The following is a 21,538-nucleotide window of genomic DNA, read 5'->3' as shown; positions in this document are numbered from 1 at the left end:
ACAGAACACCCAGTCCTTCCTTCTGAGGGCCCCTCTCCCCCCTGCTGTCTTAACAGGGGTGCCCTGAAATCAACATCATTGAACCCCTCATGCAGAACAACAGGTGGTCTGAATGTCATTTATATATGCCTTCCTCATGGAGACTTACATCAAATTGTGTTTCAAATAGAGATATTAGGAGTTAAAAAAGATCAGATCATTGAATACAATAAAAGTAAAATATCGGTATTAAAGAACATACCGCAGTACCCTGGGGTTCCACATACTGTCTTCATGAGCACTTGATGTTCCACGATTTTAGAGAGCCCAAAATCAGCTGAGATAAGAAAAAAATTTAATGAAGTGAGTCGTTTCTCAGCTTTTATATGATGACAGATTACTTTTTTGTTATTCAAAGTAAAACTTATTTATTTGTTTGTATTTGACATTGGGGTGGATATAGATAGGGGCCAGTCACCTGGGACAGTAAACTAAAAAAAATTAAATAATAATTCATGCCTTGCTTTAAATTGGAAAAAAAATACCCCATGACTCCCAAATACATGTTATGCTCTTCTCTATAATTACTAGCTTTCAGTAAATAAGCTATTTCTTCTTGAAATAATAGTTGTGACAGATATATTTTGTCTAATATTAATTCTGAGATTTGAAACTAACTCTAAAGGACAGTACAGAATTATTGATATAATTCAGAACTTTTAATCCACTGGAAGAAATCAAAATAAAAAATCAGACTTCTGTAAATGTCAGTAAAATGAACAGAAATATCAAAGGTTTATTCTGCTTCAAAATAAGTAATTTTGTTCTCTAGTATATTTGACGGATAAGAATTTACTCTTGTATGAGGAACATATAACTTTGTGCAAAAATTCTTATTTATTTCTCAGAATGGTACCTAGATAAAACATTAACAAAAGTTGCTACCATTATGGTCTATTTGCTGGGCTACGTCCTTCTCACCCAGGAAACATAAGGAAACAGTTCAAGGCCATTCTTCAAGAGAGGCAGGTACAGAATTGATGCCATTTTAGACTTCAAAGATAAACCCACATTTCCATGGAGGTGCTGCTGATCCTTATCAGAAAAAGCAGCAGGAAGTCCTTCAGAAAGAAAGGCTCTCCTGTCTAAATTAGTATCTATCCATCCATTTAAAGAAATTTCTTGAAGGATAAAATCTTTGAAAGTGATGTTAAAGGAAATGGAAGCCTCCCTGCTGCCCACTGCCTTTCAGGAGTGATTATGAGAACAAGCTGGCTGCCCAGCATGACTTCAGTATTTTTTCTTTAGGTTCTTGCATTCATAAAGCACATTATGTTGTCTGAGCTCTTCCATGATATGTACAACTTAATTTTCAAAAGTGTTAACATTTATAAATGCAGTGAACTCATCAGATTAGCATTATAAGAGACAGCGCCAAAAAAGCAGTGCCCTTTAGAGGACTTAGTACAGATTCTACTAAGGAGATTTCACCTAAAATAAATTTTATAATTATTTTTGCAAACAAAGATTTGCTCTGTAAGGGACATGGAAAGTAAAATTTAATACACGTTTTTCTAAAATGATGATTTAATGATCTCTTTGGGTAGATCAGAACTTCCCAAACCATCTTTGTAGTTCTTCAGAGTGCTTACTGGGAGAAAAAAACCAAACCAAGGTTTCCAGAGTCAAATAAGGTTTGGAAAAAGCCTCACAGACACTAATTTAGATGTCACTCTACACATTAGCATTTTTAACTTTCTCAAAAGTCCTGCAGAAATAAAAATCTTGTTTAACTGTAAGTTGGCATTTCTTAACTTACTTGACCAAACTTAGCACCTCCACAAACCATTCCCCCCACCAAAGGGAGCGGGGAATGGTTCACTCAACTGAGGACCAGTGTTCTGTGGAGTGTACTTTGGGAAATACAGATCTCAATTTATCTCTGTTCATATAAACAAATGATTCAGAGCCCAAATTCACTGATATGTACTAAGCATTTTGTGTCAAAGTTCTTCATTACCTAAAATTAAGCTCCAACTAACTTGTGCAATAGGAAGTGTCATGTAATCTGTGATTTTCTACTATATAAACTTATCTACAAAATACAAGGTCACCTCCTGAAGTCCCTGTCATTTCCAAGAGCTGTGATTCCTTTGTGTGTCCAGCAATGAAGCACCACCTTCTATGCACTAATTCAGGTAAATATTCCAGGAAAGAGCACAGACTTCCAAAACAATGCATTATTCCTTTACAGACACCAATATTTGAGGAAATTGAATGGAGGCAAAACTGGACAGAGCAATATTTACAAATTCCGTGGAATAAATTTCTTCTGCTTTGGGAAAAGGGATCATAAGACATCAGGAAACATACCAATTTTGAGTGGTGCATCTGGGGCTGGAGTTGCATAGAGAAGGTTCTCTGGTTTGAGATCACGATGGACAATCCCATTTTCATGTAGGTACTAAACAGGGAAAATAATTAAGTAACATTCACATAATTATATTTATGGTTCCAACATTTAATCTTTCCAGAATTATAATAATTTTTTACTAAGTTATGTGATTCAACAACACACATACTATGATTTAAAAATAAACACCATAAGGGAAAATATGTTTTAAACTATATGTCATTTGAGAATAGCTTATACATATTTTCCTAAAAGTGAAATGCAATTTAAATTGTATAGAACCAACTGCCAGAAATAAAATATTTACTTCTCAGAGAATATTGGTTGCAGTTCTCATATGCATATTACCATATCAGTTCAAATTGGCTAATTATTATTATTATTATTTTTTTTTGCGTACATGGGCCTCTCACTGTTGTGGCCTCTCCCGTTGTGGAGCACAGGCTCCGGACGCGCAGGCTCAGCGGCCATGGCTCATGGGCCCAGCCGCTCCGCGGCATGTGGGATCTTCCCGGACCGGGGCATGAACCCGTGTCCCCTGCATCGGCAGGCGGACTCTCAACCACTGCGCCACCAGGGAAGCCCTTGGCTAATTATTATTATAATAAAGTCAAGGTGCTCTGTGTTGAAATTTGTCTGATTTATTATCTGAAAAGCATAATTGTATGTGTCATCTTAGAAGTTCACAACCATAGCAAAGATTTCTTAATTATCATTTGAACAGGCATTTAGATGTGAGTAATTATTATAGAGAACTACCCTTAATATGAAAAATATTGTTTAATGACAATGAATGCTCTCATAGACTCTTCTGAGGATTAGTATATCCAGCTATCAGTATAGAGTATTATACTTGAGATTATCTTAAAAATTACCTCTAACAACTCCATTCATTTTATTACATTTTAAATTATTTTGTAAATCATCTGTAATTAAACATGTAACATACTCTCATTGTGAATGTTAAAAGTTCTACCCGACCCTGCTTCTCTTCCAGGGGAAGCCTCAGGTCCTCTCCAAAAGCAATCATTCATCAGTTTGAAATGGTCTGAACTTTTTTCTATGCATTTACAAATATGAGTATATGTATACAAAGAAATATCCCTGATTTTTCCATTTTATTACATCAGTGTATCATTAATAAAAGTTTTTACACTGCTCTTTTTTTTTTTTTTTTTTTTTTTGCACTACGTGGGCCTCTCACTGTTGTGGCCTCTCCCATTGCAGAGCATAGGCTCAGCGAGCCGGCTCCGCGGCATGTGGGATCTTCCCGGACCGGGGCACGAACCCATGTCCCCTGCATCGGCAGGCAGACTCTCAACCACTGCGCCACCAGGGAAGCCCTACACTGCTCTTTTTTTTCACTTAACGTGTCTTTGAAATCTTTCCCACATGTCACCACAGCTTATTTTATTTAATCCTTGCATCCAGTTTTTGTTTGATGTCCACCACTTTTTATTTTGCTATTCCCATTTTGATGGACATTCAAGTTTTTAAAAATTACAAATAAAGCATTAATAAACCATCAGTACTTGGATATTTGAGTATTTTTGCTGGCGTTTCTCTAGGACAGATACCTGGAAGCAGGTCTGGTGGGGTTAAAAGGTATACAGACTTTTAATTTTAATATATACTGCAAAATCACTTTCCTAAAAGACTCCATCAGTATTTACTCACATAAACATTGTAAGTGTATATGTTTTCCTAGTATCTTTACAAAATTTATATTTTTAACTTTTGCTGAGCTGGAGTATAAAAATTATACCTTAAGTTTTGTTTAATTTGTCTTTCTCTGTTTACTGGTATAGTCTAGCTTCTTTTCATACCTTTACTGGTTTTCCTTTTCATTAAATGCCCATTCAAATCCTTTGCCTATCTTTCTGTTGGGTTAAGAGAAAAAGTTGCCAGGGTGCTGTAGTTTTTCTCCTTTCCAATCTCATAGGGGTAGGGAGGAAGTCCTTCTTTCTTTCTATTCAAGCCAAGTAAGAGGGGATAAACAGCTTCAAGGTCACTTGACATGTGTCACTTAGTGATTTGGGGAAATAGGGACTGATACGTGGCTCACTCATGAAAAACTGGAAAATGGTTGGAGCAGGTGATTGAGGAGAGAGGGTCTCAGTGAGACTCAGCTGCCCTCAAATAATAGGTGGACAAAGAAGCACATTTCTCATGGGCCCAGTATGGACTGTGCAGAAGGGAATCAGACACTAGTCTCCCAGAAGAGGTCCCTTTGCTGGAGTGTTTCCTGCTGGGATGATGCCACCTCATCTCAGCATCACAGCAAGCAGAACATGAGGGAGGTGAGAGTAGGCAGCTGAAGGGCCACTCAGATCACCTGGAGTGAGAGAACTGTCCTGCAATGAGTCTCTGTAGAGCTATCAATGGTGTCTCATAGGGAAAGAACAACAGGCATTTGTAACCTGCCACACCCATAGATCATTGGTGCCAGCCCAGAACTGTGCCTGTCTGGTAAGACCAAGTCTTAACCCTCCATCTCCTAACCCACTCACTCTTCATCATCGCCTTCACATCCCAACCCTGGAAGGACCACAATCAGCATCTAGCTTGTTGAAAAAGAGCCAGAAAAAAAGAAGAAACTAACAAGAATTCCTACCCCCTATGTTTATAAATTATAGATCCCAAGGTGGGGAAGGGAAGAAGTTTAAAACTGGATGAGTCTTAAATTTTGGTCTTGTCATGAAAAGATGCTCAACATTGCTAATTATTAGAGAAATGCAAATCAAAACTACAATGAGGTGCCACCTCACACCAGTCAGAATGGCCATCATTAAAAAGTCTACAAATAACAAATGCTGGAGAGAGTGTGGAGAGAAGGGAACCCTCCTACACTGTTGGTGGGAATGTTAAGTTGGTACAGCCTCTATGGAAAACAGTATGAAGGTTCCTCAAAAAACTAAAAATAGAATTACCATATGATCCGCAATCTATTCCTGGGCATATATCTGGACAAAACTATAATTCAAAAAGATACATGTACCCCTATGTTCATAGCAGTACTATTCACAATAGCCAAGGCATGGAGACAGCCTAAAGGTCCATCGACAGAGGAATGGATAAAGAAGATATGGTACATATATACAATGGAATACTACTCAGCCATAAAAAAGAACGAAATAATGCCATTTGCAGCAACATGGATCCTACTAGAGATTATCATACTAAGTGAAGTAATTCAGAAAGAGAAATACAAATACCATATGATATCACTTATATGTAGAATCTAAAATATGACACAAGTGAACTTATCTGTGAAACAGGAACAGACTCACAGACATAGAGAACAGATTTGTAGTTGCCAAGGCAGGGGTCGGGGAGAAATGGACTGGGAATTTGGGGTTAGCAAATGCAAACTATTACATATAGAATGGATAAACAACAAGATCCTACTGTATAGCGCAGGGAACTATATTCAATATCCTGAGATAAACAATAATGGAAAAGAATATAAAAAAGAATGTATATATGTATAACTGAATCACTTTGCTGGACAGCAGAAACACAACATTGTAAATCAACTATACTTTAATAAAAAAAGTAAAAAATAAAATTTTGGTCTTTTCCTTACCCAAGAGGGACAAGAAAAACTATGGGCATGGCCTGAAATTTTATTCATTGAGAAGAATGGATTCACAGGGTTAATGCGTCAGGACAACAGTGAGAAAAACATAAAGTTGCTTTTGTTCATGTCTTACCAGGTCTAGCTCCCTCTTTATACTAGATCATTATCAGGTAGATAATAATACCATTCATGTCCTAAGCACTTACTATATTCCAAGCACTATTATAAACACCTTAGATCTCTTAGTTTATTTAATCTTAGCAGCAGCTCTGTGATGTAAATCATATAATTCTTGTTCTAGAAGTGAGAAAATTGAGGCATAGAGAGGCTAAGAGATCTGTACAATGTCACAATTAGAGATTGTGGTGTCAAGATTCAGACCTGGGCATCTGGCAGCAGAGTCCATACCTTTGCCCATGTCATGATTCCCAAGCAGGTGCTCAAGAACTACTTATTTCTTGATTTTGTAGGGTGGGGATGAGAGGAAAATAAAAACGAAGGAGAAGAGGGGAGAATAATGGAAGAGAGGGAAGGTAATAAGAGAGTGGGAGGAGATACGAGAGAATGACAGAGGACCCCACACAGCCTCGAATGATACCGTGGAAAAAAACACCATATCCCTAAGGAGGAAGATACTATATCTCGTATATGCAGCGTTTGAAAGGCAAAGATGTGAGTATCTCATATAATAGCTTTGGAGCATACCTAAGAATTGCATAGTTAGGGATCAATAGAAAATATTGATTTTCCTCCCTAATCTAACCCAATTTAGAAGCTCCACTGCTTTGGGAAGAAAATGACACTGAAAATAGCAACACAATAACAACAGCAAATGAGATGACTGACAAGTGTTGGTTTAGCAAGTACTAATTATGTAAAGATTCTCATTAAATGTTGTTCTGGCTTTCTTAAACAGAAATGGTGGTCATGTGTTCTAAGTCCAAATCTAAAGAAAGCAAGACAAAACAAACAAAAACAAAACACCATTTGGCACTCCATAAAGGAGAACTAGACCAGATAACAGAAGAAAAGTTTCAGAGAAAATAATAGATTATTAAAAGTCATAATATAATCATGTGCACATATGGGAGGAGGCATTTAAGTGTATTTTATTGACAAAATGGCAATTTTATTTTTGCTTAGACCCACTGATTGCCTTTCATCAATAGTTAGTATTTTTGACTTGTACGTTATCTCAAGTCAGGAAGCCAGGAAGAAGGAAAACATGGAGTATATGATTTTTTGTCTTCCTCAAGGAGATACAATCATTAGAAGCAGCAACACTTCCAGAGCACCAATTCTCAAACTTTTTGGTCTCAGGACTTCTAGAAAGTTAAAAAAAATATATTAAGAACCTCAAAGAGCTCTTGTTTATGTGAGTTATGCCTAACATTTAGTTACTGTGTAAGTAGTTAACACTGAGAAATTTAGAAATCACTTATTAATTTATTTAGAAATAAAACAATAAACTCATGATGTTAACATATACATTTTAAAACATAAATAACTATTTTCTAAGACAAAAAATTAGAGAGTACTATGCCATTGTTTTAAAGTTTTACAAATTTCTTTAATGTCTGGTTTAATGGAAAACAGCTGGATTCTCATATCTGCTGCATTCTCTATTGTAAAATCACATATCATGTAGACTCTGGAAAATTCCACGGTACTTTGATAAGTAAGGAGAAATGCTTTCATATTATGATGAAATAGTTTTGACCTCACAGACCCTGAAAGGGGTCTCAGGGACCCTCCAGGAATTCCTAAAATATACTTTGAAAACTTGTCTTACAGCATCTGAAGACATAAAAAGAGTAGTTTTTAAGAGCTGAATAATAGGCACACTTCCCCTTATTTTCAAAATAGGTTTTAAATAAAATACATAATCTCATCAAATGCTAATCTTATTTTGACACGTTGAGATCACTGCACATGGAGAAGTGAAGAAGAAAACGATATTAAGGGGAAAAATGCTCCTCAAAATTGGGTACTCATAGGAAAATGTGTAAAGACATTTTATATCATATGAATGATATAGAACTGATTAAGGAATATCTGATCACAGAGAAATAGACCTTATCAAAGTATTGTCATTTTAGCTACAGATTATGGGGATTCAACATAAGTAGACAAAAGGATTAGAAATACTAAGAAATGAGATTATTGGATATTCTAGAATAAACCAAGTGTTAAAAGTAATCTTAATTAAAGTAAATTGAGGACAAGCAAGGAAACAGATTGAAAACCTAAACATCAGTTTGGGAAAAGATCTATAAAATCTTCTATATGAATCCAACAATTTAATAGGGAGAAATAATAAATAATAAATAAATAATAAATAATAAATCTGACAACAATTGTAGCAGCTAATTACTAAAGGTTATCTTGACTAATGGTAACCTTTAATAAGGAAATTGGAAGAGCAAACAACCAGGTGTGTATGAATTTAATTAAAACTTTGTGGAATAAAAAGAAGGAGAAGGAGGAGGAAAAGAAAGCGTCAGAGGCAGAGAAGCACAACTAATTTACTGGCTCAATTTTTGCAAAGTGCATTCTCTTTTTAGGAAAAAAAAGCATTAAATGACAAGTAGAATTCTATCTGCAGACTAATCAAGATAGGAAACAAATACTTTTTAAGGATTTTATAATAATAAATTTAACGTTTTGGTGCCAAAGGCATATCTTTGCCGAGTTCTGTTTCAGTATTATGCTCTTGGTTTTGATCAAAGGTTAATATAAGAAATAAAGCATAATAAGGTTTTGTGGTATTGTTTTTGAAATGGTTATTAAGGAAAAACATTATGAGAGCTGCTTTGGGGCAATTTACCCCAAGTATACCATTTATTACCTGTGCGACCTTAAACAATTTGCCCACCCTCTAAATCTCAGTTTTCTCATCTGCAAGGTCCACTTTGCAGGCTGTAGTGAGAATCGGAGATGGGGCATGGAAGCCCTTAGCACGTAGTAGATATTCTACTTCATAAACAGTAGTTATTAGGACTCTACCATTGTTGTTTCACATCTCTTACAGAATAAATTACATTTAGAAATCCTTTGAGATTTGGAAAACTTGCTCTTTTCTGAAGTATCAAAGGATACTTTGATCAGAAAATACTTGCTTTTTATTTCATCACATTTTCTTCTTTTGTTTTGGCTGCCAAAAAACTCAGTGAGAAAAAGGTTTCAATTACAATAACTAGCCTAATTTGGATTATTTACTTCTCCCTCTCCCTGCTTTTTTAAAAATTCTTTTTTCCACTTTAATAGCTTTATTTTGTATGCATTTTCATTTAATTTGCCACAACTTCTCTTCCCAAGAAGATGCAATATAAAGTACAGAGAGATAGGATGTGTTATATATTAGTCTTCCCCTTCGAAACAGGTCTAAGTAAAACGAAGACTGAAATTGCTATATATATGTTCATAGTTTATGGTAAGAATGTTTAGAAGTTAGAAAAGGAACAAAGTTTGTGTCAGTTAGGATTTGAAACATTCTTACTATGTTTTTCCCAATTGTAAAACAAAGAATTTCTGTGATATACAGTATCTGTCACTGATAAAGAGCTGCATTTCAAAGCCTGTTGTTTTGCTTGTGCTCCATTCTCCTGGAGCTTTGGTGGTTCTTCAGGAGCTATCCCTGGATGCAGCTTTGGATCCTATCCCATGGCCCCTCCCTACTCAGAGGCATTGCCCCATCAGTACTGCCTTTTTCCCACCTCTCTCCTGCTATTCCCTTTCATCATAGAAATATCACCAGACTAGGCCAGCCCTCCTCACCCTCAGTACTCGACTATAATGTCAATCCTCAGGGAGGTTGTACCTGCCCTTCCAAATTAACATGTTCTCTTATATGCACACTCATATGTCCTCTCATTGATGCTTCCTATTTTTCTTTATAGCATATCTGTTTCTTTGCAAGCTTTATGTTAAGGATGTCTCCCTCACTAGACTGAAAACTCCATGAAGACAAGGAAATTTTTCCCTGGTTCCTCAGGTACCGAGTTTCCTCTACAATGCCTTCACTAAACATGCACTCAATAAATACTTTTGAATGATCAATAAATACATTTTCCTATAGACAGGTATGTTATTCTACTTTTTAGTCACTAACTTGTAGTTACATATTCAAGAATGATGGTAATCTGCACCTTTTATTCATTTGCCATTATTAATGTCAGAAGTTTAAATTCTTGTGCTTACACTGTAGTGATTCCACAGCAACATTGCTCCGATACATTTAGCTGAAGTAAGGCTCAGCGTTTATATGTTTGTGAAACATATACCATACTTACTGGATAATAATACTTAAGTCACCTCAGAGGTGCTCAGTGAGTATCAGTTAGATAGATGAGATTTGCAGCATCACTTTGAGAAAAGCCAAAATCCAATAAGAATATTTTAACTGTAAGAGCATGCAAAAAGGGGCTTCCCTGGTGGCACAGTGGTTAAGAATCTGCCTGCCAATGCAGGGGACACGGGTTTGAGCCCTGGTCTGGGAAGATCCCACATGCCGCGGAGCAACGAAGCCCGTGCGCCACAACTACTGAGCCTGAGCTCTAGAACCCGCGAGCCACAACTACTGAAGCCCGTGCACCCAGAGCCCATGCTCTGCAACAAGGGACGCCACCGCAATGAGAAGCCTGCACACCACAACGAAGAGTAGCCCCCGCTCCATGCAACTAAAGAAAGCTCATGAGCAGCAACGCAACGCAGACAAAAAAAAAAAAAAAAAAAAAAAATCAGGAAAAAGGGTTTCATCTACAAAATGACATTTTGAATAATTACATTATTTTTCTTCTTCTGTAGTAGCATTAAGTTGATAGTTATGGCTGAATTAATTTCTTCACATCCTTTGAAGTTGATCTGAATATTCAATACAACGTCAGGGGAGTTTGGGGAAAGACACTTGAAAATTCACCTGTTAGTTTTCTCTTCAGTTTCCTTCATGTCTAAAACATTCATAAATTGTATGGGGCATTGTAATAAAATGGAACTGAGTTGTCCAGCCTTAATAACTCATTAGCAAAGAGTGACCAAGCCAAAAGGCCTCCGTTTGTAAATGAAAGAGCCGCACTGGACTCCAGTAGTGAGCCTGAAGAGGACTGGGCCCGCTGCTGTCCCTGCAGTAAGGTTCCTACGTGAGCACCATTATTTAGATTATGGGTGTGGCTTGAAGTGTCTGGATAAAGCAAAGCTTTGCTGGAAAATGCTTGCTGGAGTGGCAATGTCATGGGGAAAGAGAGTAGGATGTTTTACAGAGAGGATAATTATGAATGTCACTGGGTAGGGAAACCTGTGGTGTCAGTTTAGAGTAGTTGATAGGTGAAGAGGTCAGGAAGAACAGTCAGACTCTAATTCTTGTTTCTGATTTTGGTACAAGTCTCCTGGTGTACAAAGTCAGAGTGGGGCAACATGGGTGCTTGCAACAGGTTGGAAATTCATTTTTCTATTTATATATGTGTACATCATAAAAGTCTATTAAGTACATATTTCTAAGAATGGTCTATTTACTAGTGGTGGAAGTATCATTTTACCTATACTATTTTCCTTAGATTCAATCCATGGGTACAAAGGGAGTAACAGGTGGAGCACAGAGGGTTTAGGGCAGTGAAGATTCTCTGTATGGTGCTATAATAATGGATATGTGTCATTATACATTTGCCTAAACCTATAGAATGTAGAACACTGAGAGTGAACTGCAATGTAAACTACAGACTTTGAGTGATTATGATGTGTCAATTTAGGTTCATCAGTTGTAACAAATGTACGATTCTGGTGGGGGGTGTTGATAACGGGGAGGCTGTGCATCTGTGGGGGTAGGGAGCATATGGGAATTCTCTGTACTTTCACCTCAGTTTTGCTGTGAACCTAAACCTGCTCTAAAAAATAAAATCTTTTTTAAAAAAGTACTTCAAGTTTTGTTGATTCTTTTAGATTTTCTAAATAGACAATCATGTCATCTATGAACAAAGATGGTTTCTTCCTTGCTTTCCAACCTACATGTTTTATTTCCACTTCTTGTCTTATTGCATTAGCTAGAACTTTCAGTGCAATGGTGAGTCGGGACATCTTTGACTTGTCCCTAATCTTAGAGGGAAAGCTTTGAGTTTCTCACCATTAAGCATTAAGTTATCTGTGAGTTTTCTGTAGATATCCTTTATCAAGTTGAAGAACTTCCCTTCTATTCCTAGTTTTCGGGGAGTTTTTATCAAGAATGGGTATTGGATTTTGTCAAATTTTTTTTCTGCACCTGTTAATATGATTTAGCCTGTTGATGTAATGGAGTACATTAATTGATTTTCAAATGTTGAATCAGGCTTGCATACCTAGAATAAATCCCACTTTTTCTTGGTGTATAATTCTTTTTATACATTGTTAGATTTAATTTGCTAATATTTTGTTGAGGATTTTTGCATCTACATTCCTAAGAGGCATTGGTTTGCAGTTTTCTTTTCTTGTAGTGTCTGTCTGGTTTTGGTGTTAGGGTAATGTGGGCCTCATAGAATGAGTTAGGAAGTATTTTCTTTGATTCTATCCTCTGAAAGATATTGTAGAGAATTGGTAAAAATTTCTTCCTTAAATGTTAGGTAGAATTTACCAGTGAGCCCAAATGGGCATGGTGCTTTCTCTTTTGGAAGGTTACTAATTATTTATCCAATTTCTTTAATAGATATGGGTCCATTCAGATTGTTTACTTCTTGCTTGAGTTTTGGCAAATTGTGTCTTTCAAGGAATTGGTCCTTTTCATCTAGGTTATCAACTTTGCTGGCATAGTATTTTTTAGTATCCTTTTAATGTTGATGGCTCTGTGGTGATGTCCCGACTTTCATTTCTGATATTAGTAATTTGTGTCCCCAGTCTCTTATTATTTTTTTTAGTTATCCTGGCTAGAGGCTATTGATTTCATTACTCTTTTCAAAGAACCAGTTTTTGGTTTCATTGATTTTTTTTTTCTACTGATTTCCTCTTTTCAATTTCATTGATTTCTGCTCTAATTCTTATTTCTTCTTTTTACTCTAAATTAGAATACATAAAAGTAATTTGTTATGGATTTTCAAGTACTTCATATATGAATATAAGATTTTTTTTGGTAATTTCAGTAATTCAGGGTTTACAAATACAAAAAGTTTTATCATTCCATTAAACACCACATTCTTTAAATTGCTGGTATTGTCAATTCAGGTTAAATGACATTGTATTTATTTAATGTTTTTAATTGTTAAATGACATTTCTTTAGAATTCACATGATGAGGCTCAGTGTTAAAATTCCTGAAGTGATATTAAGGTAGAAATCTAATATCAAAACCAAAATCAAATCAATGCATCTCCAGAACTTTTTTTTTTTAGATTCCATATATATGTGCTAGCATACGGTATTTGTTTTTCTCTTTCTGACTTACTTGGCTCTGTATGACAGACTCTAGGTCCATCCACCTCACTACAAATAACTCAATTTTGTTTCTTTTTATGGCTGAGTAATATTCCATTGTATATATGTGCCACATCTTCTTTATCCATTCATCTGTTGATAGACACTTAGGTTGCTTCCATATCCTGCCTATTGTGAATAGAGCTGCAATGAACATTGTGGTACATGACTCTTTGAATTATGGTTTTCTCAGGGTATATCAATACACTGCATCTCAAAACCAAAATCAAATCAATGCATCTCAATTTCCATTCCATGAAAATTCCATGTGAATATAAATGTGGTTTCTGGTACTCATGGAGAATAAGATTTTAATCATATGCAAATATAATAAGCTATTTAATAAACTCTACAATGGAAAAAGAATCATATTTGTACTGTGTTGGTTATATTGTCATAACAAACCATGCTAATTCCTTTTAGCCTACCCATCATTCCCGATATTTAAGAAAAGTTGGATGAATGAATGAAGAAAGTTCTGAATTCAGCCAAGCTGAGCTCTCTTAGTCTATTGTTTGACTTAACTTTGAGGAAAACAAGGATTATCTACAAAATGTCAAAGGAGGAGCAGGTAGATGCTTTCATTTTGAAAACATAGGGCACTGCTATTTGAGAGTCAGCCTCATCATCAGCATGCCTGGTAAGACCAGTCTGATTAATCAGCCCATGAGTGCTGCACTAATATTTATGACCCCCTAAAACTTGTGTTAAAGGGCAACTACTTGTGAAGAAATACAATAATTACATGGACACTGAATTTGGCTACGACGAATTTAAGTCTCCTCTCCAATTTCTTACTATTGACTCACATCAAGGGATGTTCAACTACCATCATTCTGGATATAGACAAAGTGACAGAGCTGATTGCACGTGGAAGAGGTACATCTGTGGAGCTATCATTATTCCCACCTACTCTTGTCCAAAAAAGAATGAAATATGCATTTGTACATATTCCTAATTTGTTTGAGACAGACTTAATTTTTTAATTAAGCATGTAAAGTGCTTCTCTCTCATTATCTCAAATAAGCAGTTTTCAAGAACTGAATCCAAGAGTAAGAAAGCAAAGGCAAACATAAACAGGCACACCTGCTGCAATGCACCTGTGTCTTTTAAAAAGGTGTGACTCCCCCCCACCCCCCGCTATGTGATCTTTAAAAGAGATGTATCTCACTTGTCACATTTGAGTGTTAGCCCTTGAACTCCTTCCGTGCTTAGGCCTCTCTGTCTGCTCATCTGTGTCTCTGGCTTTGGGCCCAACATCGTCTATAACATAATATGGTAGAAGAAGGCAGATGGCAGAGGGATTAAGAGCATAAACTCTGAAGTCAAGTTTTATTTTGTGTTCTAATCTTGATTCTGCCACAAACCAGCTATGTGATCTTAAAAAAGTTACCTAACCTTTCTGAATCTCAGTTTCCTTATCTGTGAAATTAATGTAAAGAGACTGATAGCCTTTGAAGATTAAGTGAAATAATTTACATAAAGATTTTAGCAAAAGCTTGGTCCACAATAAGTGCTTGATAACACATGGTAGTGATGGCTGGTACTATTACTATTGAGATAGTTATTATTAGGTCTTAGTCACATGTGTTCAACTGTATATTCCTCTCAAGATTCTTTCTTCTTTCAGTTTTCTAGCAGAGTAGAGCATAAGCATTTAGTTCCTTCACTAAATGGCCCATTATATATAAATAGAAGGTATGATCGATGTGAATCAGTGTTAACAAGGCTCTTCCTCAGTGAAATTCCACTAACAATAAGATGGCATTTCTGGAATTCTGCAGGATCAAGAGCCATTAAGACTTGAGTGTGGCTAAGCTTCTGTAACAATAATTTCACAGGCAAAAGTCAGGATGGTAATTTAAAAGTTAGATACTGGGATTCTAGATAGGTTCCAACATTCAACGGAACATTTCAAAGAATAAATCACACAGATAGTCAGAACCTATGGCACATTCAACATATTATTCATAGAAATCTAAGTATTTTAAGGTTAAATTTTGAGAAGTAGAATCCAAGAGTAGAATGCAAAGTGTATGTGTGAGAAATTATGTTTTTCAACATGGATTTTCCTCTATATCTATCATCATGTGAAGTGCTACAAAATTAGATATCTTTTCCAAAACACAGATAAATACGCTATGTATATTTATTTAGATTCTAAAAGACATTATATTCCATGAAATGTGCTCTCCTGTAGAGTTGGGTTAGCATTATCATTTTTGAAAGTAATGTGATTTAAGTGTCTTGAATTATTAAATGTGTTTGAAGTCCTATTATCTTTTAAAAATCAGATGATCTTGAAGTTATTTTTGTTTTACAATAAGTGCTACTGGCAAAGTTGCTTTTCATAAGAGTTTTATGGGCAAATAAATATCTATGAATCAATAAGAAAAAAATAAAAAGTAAAAATGAAGGATACGAGGCCAGTTCTAAAATATTCCCTGCACTCAAAATGCTGGTATCCTAAACAAGTTTTTGTAAATAACTGGATTCAAGTCAATGAATATATATTGTACCTGTTTGTGCCATGAATACAAAGGCATATGTGGGGTGTGGGGAAAGGTGGTAAAGGGCAGAGGAAAAGGATGACAGACACAGATAGATAAGTCATTATTCCTGCCTATTCCAGGAGACAGGACCATGTACAGCTAACCATAATACAGTGTGGTTAGTGCTGTATTACAGTGGTAGAAAACGCCATGAGAGTGCAGGGAAGAAAGTAGATTTGTTAAAATTCTAAATTTACATCTCTCAGGAAGAGAAAAGCACAGAAAATTATCAAAAGCCTACAAGACTGCTTAACTTAATGGACTTCTGTACAGATTGAAACTTAAAAGACCCAGAATCCCAAAGGCCAATAAGGAAGACTTGCACAGATGCCTGGCAATGTGGTCAAGCCTAGACTGGGAGTTTTAACAGCTTTGGTTCCACTGTTTGAACAGCCTCTCAAAGCTTGTTTGTGCACAACTGTAAAATGGGGGAAATGCTATTGCTGCTTTCCGAATAGGAAAAGAGCTGTGAAAACTGACACGTACCTGCTTAAGTAATTGAACTTCAAGGATAAAGAAGGGATTCATAGACCTCTAAGCAGAAAAAAGCAGATCATCTCTAAGAAGGGAAGTATCAAGTTGATGTCAGATTTCTGCAAGACAGCTTTCAGTGCCAGGAGATTACAGACGAATGGGTACAGACTGCTGAGGTTAGGACCAAGTGTCCCACAAATGTTACAAAATGTCCTGCAAATTTAAAGTGACCATAAAAGTCATGAAAGAACTTGGGGAATATATTGTTGCTATACCCTTCTGGGAACAGAAAAAACAAACAAACTCAAAGCAAAACAAATAAACAAAAAACCCTCAGCTACTTGAATAAATCCAGCCAATTAAGAAATAAAGAGAAAAAACTGTGGTAAAGGGCTGGTAATGGGCATCAAGTCCATTTAAAGGTAGAACCCAAACAAGTAAGATGCAGATTATAAATGATGTAAACCTTACCGGTATAAAACAGAGATATGACAAGAGAGAATCTGAAGGTGGACGTCAATGGAAGGAAGTGAATGTATATTAATTTCCTTATTTTTCCCAATGGAGAGAAAATATATAGTGCCTAAGTTTAATAAAATACAAAATAGAGGTTGAACGATATTGTTTAAAGTTATAAAAGGAACCACCAGAGAACTAAAAATATAAATGCACACACAAGTTCACTAAAATAACAAACAATAATAATATTTCCATGTAAGAGCTATCAAACAAACAAATGTGGATTAAACTAACAAAGACGGATCAATAGTAAGTGTGGGTTAAAGAGCTATTAAAGTAAGAAAAGGACAAGAACAAAACAAAATGACCGCAAAAGTATTTTAAGAGTAATTACATGAGATTTTAAGTATATATAGAGAAAGAAAGAAAGAGAGGGAGAGAAAACATGATAGGACTTCCTAAGAAAGATATAAAAAATATAAAATCTTAGAACTGATGAAAAAAAACCTTACAAATTTGATCCCCTACGATAAAATTATGCAAGACAACATAAACAAAGCAAAACTAGGAGAAAACATTTACTCTACTATCCATCTGTCTATATGATATGGATTATACATAAAGATATATATAAGATTATACATATATGATCAAGATTAATATTTGAATATATAGAGAGCTCCTACATACCAAGAGAAAAACACATAAAAACACATATAAATCACCGAAAAACAGAGCAAAGAATAGAGAAAAGAATGTAATGATGAGGATTGGTCAGATGCACATGCTGTTAAAGAGGAAGATTCCAACTATTAGCAATATTGTAGATTGGTAAAGCCTTGAAATTTAGCCACATCCATGAAAGAATGTAAAATGAATATATTAATTGTCTAATAGAAGCCACTTCTTGGAATGTATCTTAAGGAAATATTTTCACTTGTGCATAATATGCCTCAAGGATATTTATTACTATATTATGTATAATTTTTAAAATTGGAAAAAAGTTTAATAACCATGTAGGAACTGGATAAATTACAGAGCTCACAGTATGAAAAACCACATAGCAACTAAAAGAATGAAAAAGATCCGTATGTATTAAAATATTGTAGACAGAATTATGGTCCCAAAGAAGACTCCATTCTCCAATTCTGGGACTGTGAACATGCCAGGTAACATGGCAAAGAGACTTTGCATATGTAGTTAGGATTACGAATTACTGTTGCCTTAAAATACAGAGATTATCCTGGATTATCCAGATGGGCCCAATGTAACTGTATGAGCCTTTAAAAGCAGAAGAGGAAGACAGAAGAGTCAGTGAAATAGATTCAAAGCATCAGAAGGATTTGATGTGCCATTGCAGGTGAGAAGATGGAGAAGGCCAAGTATCAAGGCAACTACAAGGAACTGAATTCCTCCAAGGAACTGAATTCCTCCAAGGAACTGAATGAGCTTGGAAGCGGATTTTTCTCCAGAGCCTCCAGAGAGAAGTGCAGCCCTCATGATGCCTTAATTTTGGAATTGTGAGAATCTAGTCATGCCATGCCTAACTTTTGACCTACAAAATTGTAAGATAATATATAGTGTTATTTTAAGTGTTCAAGTTTGTGGTAATTTGTGATGCAGCAATAGAAAACTAATACATAAATGGAAAAAATTTCCAAGGCATATTGTTAAGCAAAAAAATAAGTTAGAGAGAAACAAAAAAACAAATGTATGTAAGTATATTGCTTTTTTTTTTTGTGTGCCAAGATGCCACACATAGCCTCAGCCACATGCCATCATTCCTCCTTTTTGATCACTGATCTGTGTTTCAGCTTCTTTTCTAAGATATGGCAAATAGTTTTGAAAATCTCTGAAAATACTTGTTGTGGTTAATACTCTGAAGTAGCAGAATTGATTTCCTAACATATGAAAAAAAAAAAAAAACCTCCAGGAGAGAATAATAGAAGAGCATGAGAACACAAATTAAGTGCTACACATTAAAAAACAAACCAAAATACTTGTCAGTGAATGAGTCTTTGAAAGGCCTGAAAACCAATGACATTCAAGTTTATCCTTGAATGTTGAACTTTGGATTCCTAATTTACTTTCCCATAGAATCCACATTTCGAGTTGATTAGAGCGGATACATTATGTTAGAAAACGAATGCATCACACCTTGATTGGTAAGAGTAGGTTGGTCTGGGTGTAATAGGCAGAATTCTATGAATGATCCCTATGTGAACTTAGCTCTTATATTAAATGCTCTCCCTTCTGAGTGTGGGTGGAATCTACGAATAGATAAGGCAGCACTCCTAGGATTATATTAATTTACATGACAATAAGGAGGTTATTCAGACAGGTTTAATAAAATCAAATGTACCCTTGAAAAGCAGAGTTTTCTCTGGCTGGCAGCAGAAAAGGAAGTCAGGGATTTGAAACAATTTAGCTTTGAAGTTGGAAGGAGGCATATGCCAAGGAATGAGGCAGTCCTTAGGAGCTGAAAGCAGTCCCTGGCTGACAAGCAGTGAGGGAACGGGGATGTTGGTCACACAACCACATGGATGTGAATTTGGCAAAGGAGCTTGGAAGCTCAATGAGTTTGGAAGCAGATTCTTTCCTAGAATTTCCAGATAATTACCCGGGACAACTAACAGCTTAGTTTCCACTTTGTGAGACACTAAGCAGAGAACCCAGTAGAGCCCCCTGGACTTAGACCTACAGATCTGAGAGATAATTAGTTGTTCTGAGTTGCTAAATTTGTGGTAATTTGTTAGAAATAGAAAATGAATACACTGGGTATTTTGCAGTTAGCAAATGGTAAACTAAAGAACATAAACTCTTGGCACACACGTGCCATGTGCTCTCTTATTGAGTGTATAGTGTTAGGGTCTAAATATATGCTCAATAAATAGTTTTAGTTGTTTGGTTAGGTGGTGAGTAAATGCATGAATGAATAAATGAATGAATAAATGAATGAAGCAATAAACAATCTTTGGTCAGTCAAGTCATCCAACAAATATTTATGGAATGCCCAATATACACCATGAACCATTCTGAGTGCAGGACATAGTAGAAAGAGGTTCAAAACACCCGGTAATTTATATTCTAGTTTCAAACAAGAGCTCAAAATTCTCTGGACTAGAGCTTCTCATGTTGGTGAAACAGAAGGTCATTGGAATGCTGTGAATGAAGGCCCATGGAAAGAGGATCATGAGGTCAGCAGAAGGCCTTTCCAGGCAGGACTCTGAGGGCCGTGCATAGAGGGTGGCTGTGATGGGGAGACACTGGAGGGTTAAGGGGGGAAATGGTGTGATATGATGTATGATTTTATCTTGAAAATCAAGATGGATCCTAAACATCCAAAGAAAGTCTTTTAAGTAACACAAAATAAATCTGAAGAAAATTGATCACTACAGAGATGCCAATGCAATAATCTCCAACTTGCAGGTCTGCTGTATCAAAATTAGAGCTGAAAGTTATACAGTGCACCCCCCGCCTCTTATTTGCAGGGGATACATTCCAATATTCCCAGCAGATGCCTGAAACCGTAAATAGTACTGAACCCTATATATACTCTGCTTTTACTATACATACGTATTTATGATAAAATTTAATGTACAAATTAGGCAAAGTAAGAGATTAATAACAATACCTAACAATAAAATAGGATAATTATAACAATATACTGTAATAAAAGTTATGTGAACGTGGTGTCTATCTCTCTCTCATATCTTTTTTTTTTTTTTTTTTGGTGTGTAGAAACTCTATTCTGTTTCTTTAATCACTTTACCTCTCTCAAAATATCTTGTTGTAAAAATTTAATGCCTTTTCCATCTTAAGCATTTATCATGCACTGCGGCCATAACTTCTGCAGTTTCAGGGGTTACAGCAAAACTAGCATGGATTTCTTTTTCCTTCTTCACAATTTCATGCATAGAAGATTCATTCTTACCATAGATCTTAGTAGATCTTACTAACCTCAGCACATGATTTTTTTTCCTTTCTTATTAACCCAAGAACTTTGAACTTTTCACTTAAAGGAGGCACTTTTTGGCTCTCTTTGGCATATCCGAATTGCCAGTAACACTACTCTTGTGCTTTAAAGGGGGCCATCACTAAGTAAAATAAGGGTTACCTGAATACAAGCACACAATACTGTGACAGTCGATCTGATAACCTAGATGGCAACTAAATGACTAGTGGGATATGCTAGACAAAGGGATGATTCATATCAGGTGCGGGATGGAGCCAGACGGTGCAAGATTTCATCACGTTACTCAGAATGGCATGCAATTTAAAACTATAAATTGTTTATTCCTGGAATTTTCCACTTAATATTATTGGACCATGGTTGACTGCGGGTAACTGAAACTAAGGAAGGCAAAACCTCAGATAAGGGGGACTACTGTACTTTCCGTTCAACATATACTGCGACATAAAGAAAACAAAGGACAGTTAAATGTGAATCTTCCTTGTCTACATTCCAAATTATGTATATATACTATTCATTTTCTTGGTGGTCATCATTTGCCACTAAAATCATGCAACTTATACATATCTTTAAAAACACGTGGAACATTCTATTAATAAAATCTGAGTTTTGACTATTTTTATGTGTCCTGAGCACAGATAAGTATTGATAGTTATCTATTTAATCCACCAACTGTTT

At 35.8% G+C, this 21,538-nt stretch overlaps 1 protein-coding gene across 3 annotated transcripts in view; it reads right to left on the bottom strand.

Annotated features, from left to right (window-relative positions):
• Window positions 1–21,538, bottom strand: part of CAMK4 (calcium/calmodulin dependent protein kinase IV) — a 231,915-nt gene that overhangs the window by 41,227 nt on the left and 169,150 nt on the right. For all 3 annotated transcript variants that reach the window (XM_067731417.1, XM_067731416.1, XM_067731418.1), the window contains 2 exons: window positions 2,353–2,443; window positions 242–316 (listed from right to left, as the gene is read on the bottom strand). In XM_067731417.1, coding sequence (XP_067587518.1) covers window positions 242–316; window positions 2,353–2,443 — 166 coding nt within the window. The remainder of the gene's footprint in view (window positions 1–241; window positions 317–2,352; window positions 2,444–21,538) is intronic.

This window comes from Pseudorca crassidens, chromosome 3 (genome assembly GCF_039906515.1).
Source record: "Pseudorca crassidens isolate mPseCra1 chromosome 3, mPseCra1.hap1, whole genome shotgun sequence".
Lineage (NCBI taxonomy): Eukaryota > Metazoa > Chordata > Mammalia > Artiodactyla > Delphinidae > Pseudorca > Pseudorca crassidens.
This window is presented reverse-complemented; position numbering and strand designations above follow the sequence as displayed.